The sequence below is a fragment of the Verticillium alfalfae genome, genomic scaffold (assembly GCF_000150825.1).
Source record: "Verticillium alfalfae VaMs.102 supercont1.6 genomic scaffold, whole genome shotgun sequence".
Taxonomy (NCBI): Eukaryota; Fungi; Ascomycota; class Sordariomycetes; order Glomerellales; family Plectosphaerellaceae; genus Verticillium; species Verticillium alfalfae.
Window position 1 is genome coordinate 852,005 of NW_003315033.1, and position 1,101 is coordinate 853,105.

At 58.2% G+C, this 1,101-nt stretch overlaps 1 protein-coding gene across 1 annotated transcript in view; it reads left to right on the forward strand.

The window, feature by feature from the left end:
* The window catches only part of VDBG_05352 (conserved hypothetical protein), a gene marked incomplete at both ends in the record, with an annotated part of 2,108 nt that extends 1,273 nt beyond the window's left edge, over positions 1-835 (forward strand). The window contains one exon of the mRNA XM_003004193.1: positions 59-835. Within this exon, the coding sequence (XP_003004239.1) occupies positions 59-835 (777 nt within the window). The remainder of the gene's footprint in view (positions 1-58) is intronic.
* Positions 836-1,101: the final 266 nt, after the last annotated feature.

Below are 1,101 nucleotides of genomic sequence, written 5' to 3' on the forward strand. Positions count from 1 at the left end.
CGACGAGGAGCGGTTTTTGAAATTGCGATCGGACATGTTGGACGCCGTCAATCTCGAGGTGTGTATGCGCCTGTACGACGAACTGGAGAGGGTCAGCCGCACTGTCAACTCCCTGTCCAACGGATTCCCGTCCCATTTGGAGGAGGAGCCCGTCATCTCGAGGACATCGAGCCCTTTCGACTTCAACTTCAACACGCCTCCGGCGTCTGGATCGCGGCCTTCAAGCCTGGCTTTCAGCTCGGCTGATTCGATCACGTCGTCTCCTCGCTCGTCTCTCGTGCTCCCCAGCCAAGCCATCCCAACCTCCGATCCAAACGAGTCCCAGGCCAAGGCTCGCAAGCTCTACAACTCGCTCGTCGCCCTCATTCAAACATCGCCGCCAACCTCCCGCCACGAGTCTCGATGGGCCTCGATGGCTCCGTCCCTGGCCATTCAGATCTTTCGGTTCACCAATGCCCCTTCAGATATGCTGCCCGCGTTCGAGGCTAAGCTTCTTGCACACGTCACGGATGTCCACGGCTCCCTTTTCCGCGAAGTAGAGGATCACTTCAACGCTCGCCTCTTGACCGATCTTCAACGCCGCATGCGCGAGTACCGAGGCCTCAACGGCGTCGCTCTGTTCTCTGTCGCTACAGGCAGCCGAGGCCCTAGCTCTAGCCGCGCGTGGGATGCCAGCTCAGCGGATGGATCCGGTCGCGACGCTGCTGGTGTTGAGGATATGGCCACCAGACTTGCGCACCTTGGTATACTACACTGGCGCGTGTGGGCACAGTTGGCGTATGCTGGTGAGGCTGCGGGCGACTTCGAGTGCGACATGCAGTCGAACCAGATTTAATTCCGCTCGGGCCTGCTGTTCATCGCGGCGCAGGAATCACCCTCGACGCGCGTATGCCTACCGATACCACACTAATGGGTCTGCTGCTGGCCAGTCTTCCGCCAGCTCGTCTCCAGTCACCACGCACACTTCGACGTCCCTTGCGTTTGCCTTACACGGATCGCCGACTTTTTTCACTTTTACACACATATTAATCAATGCCCTCTCACCGTGTGGTATTGCATCGGCAACACATGCGCACTCATACACATTGAACAACGTCTTTT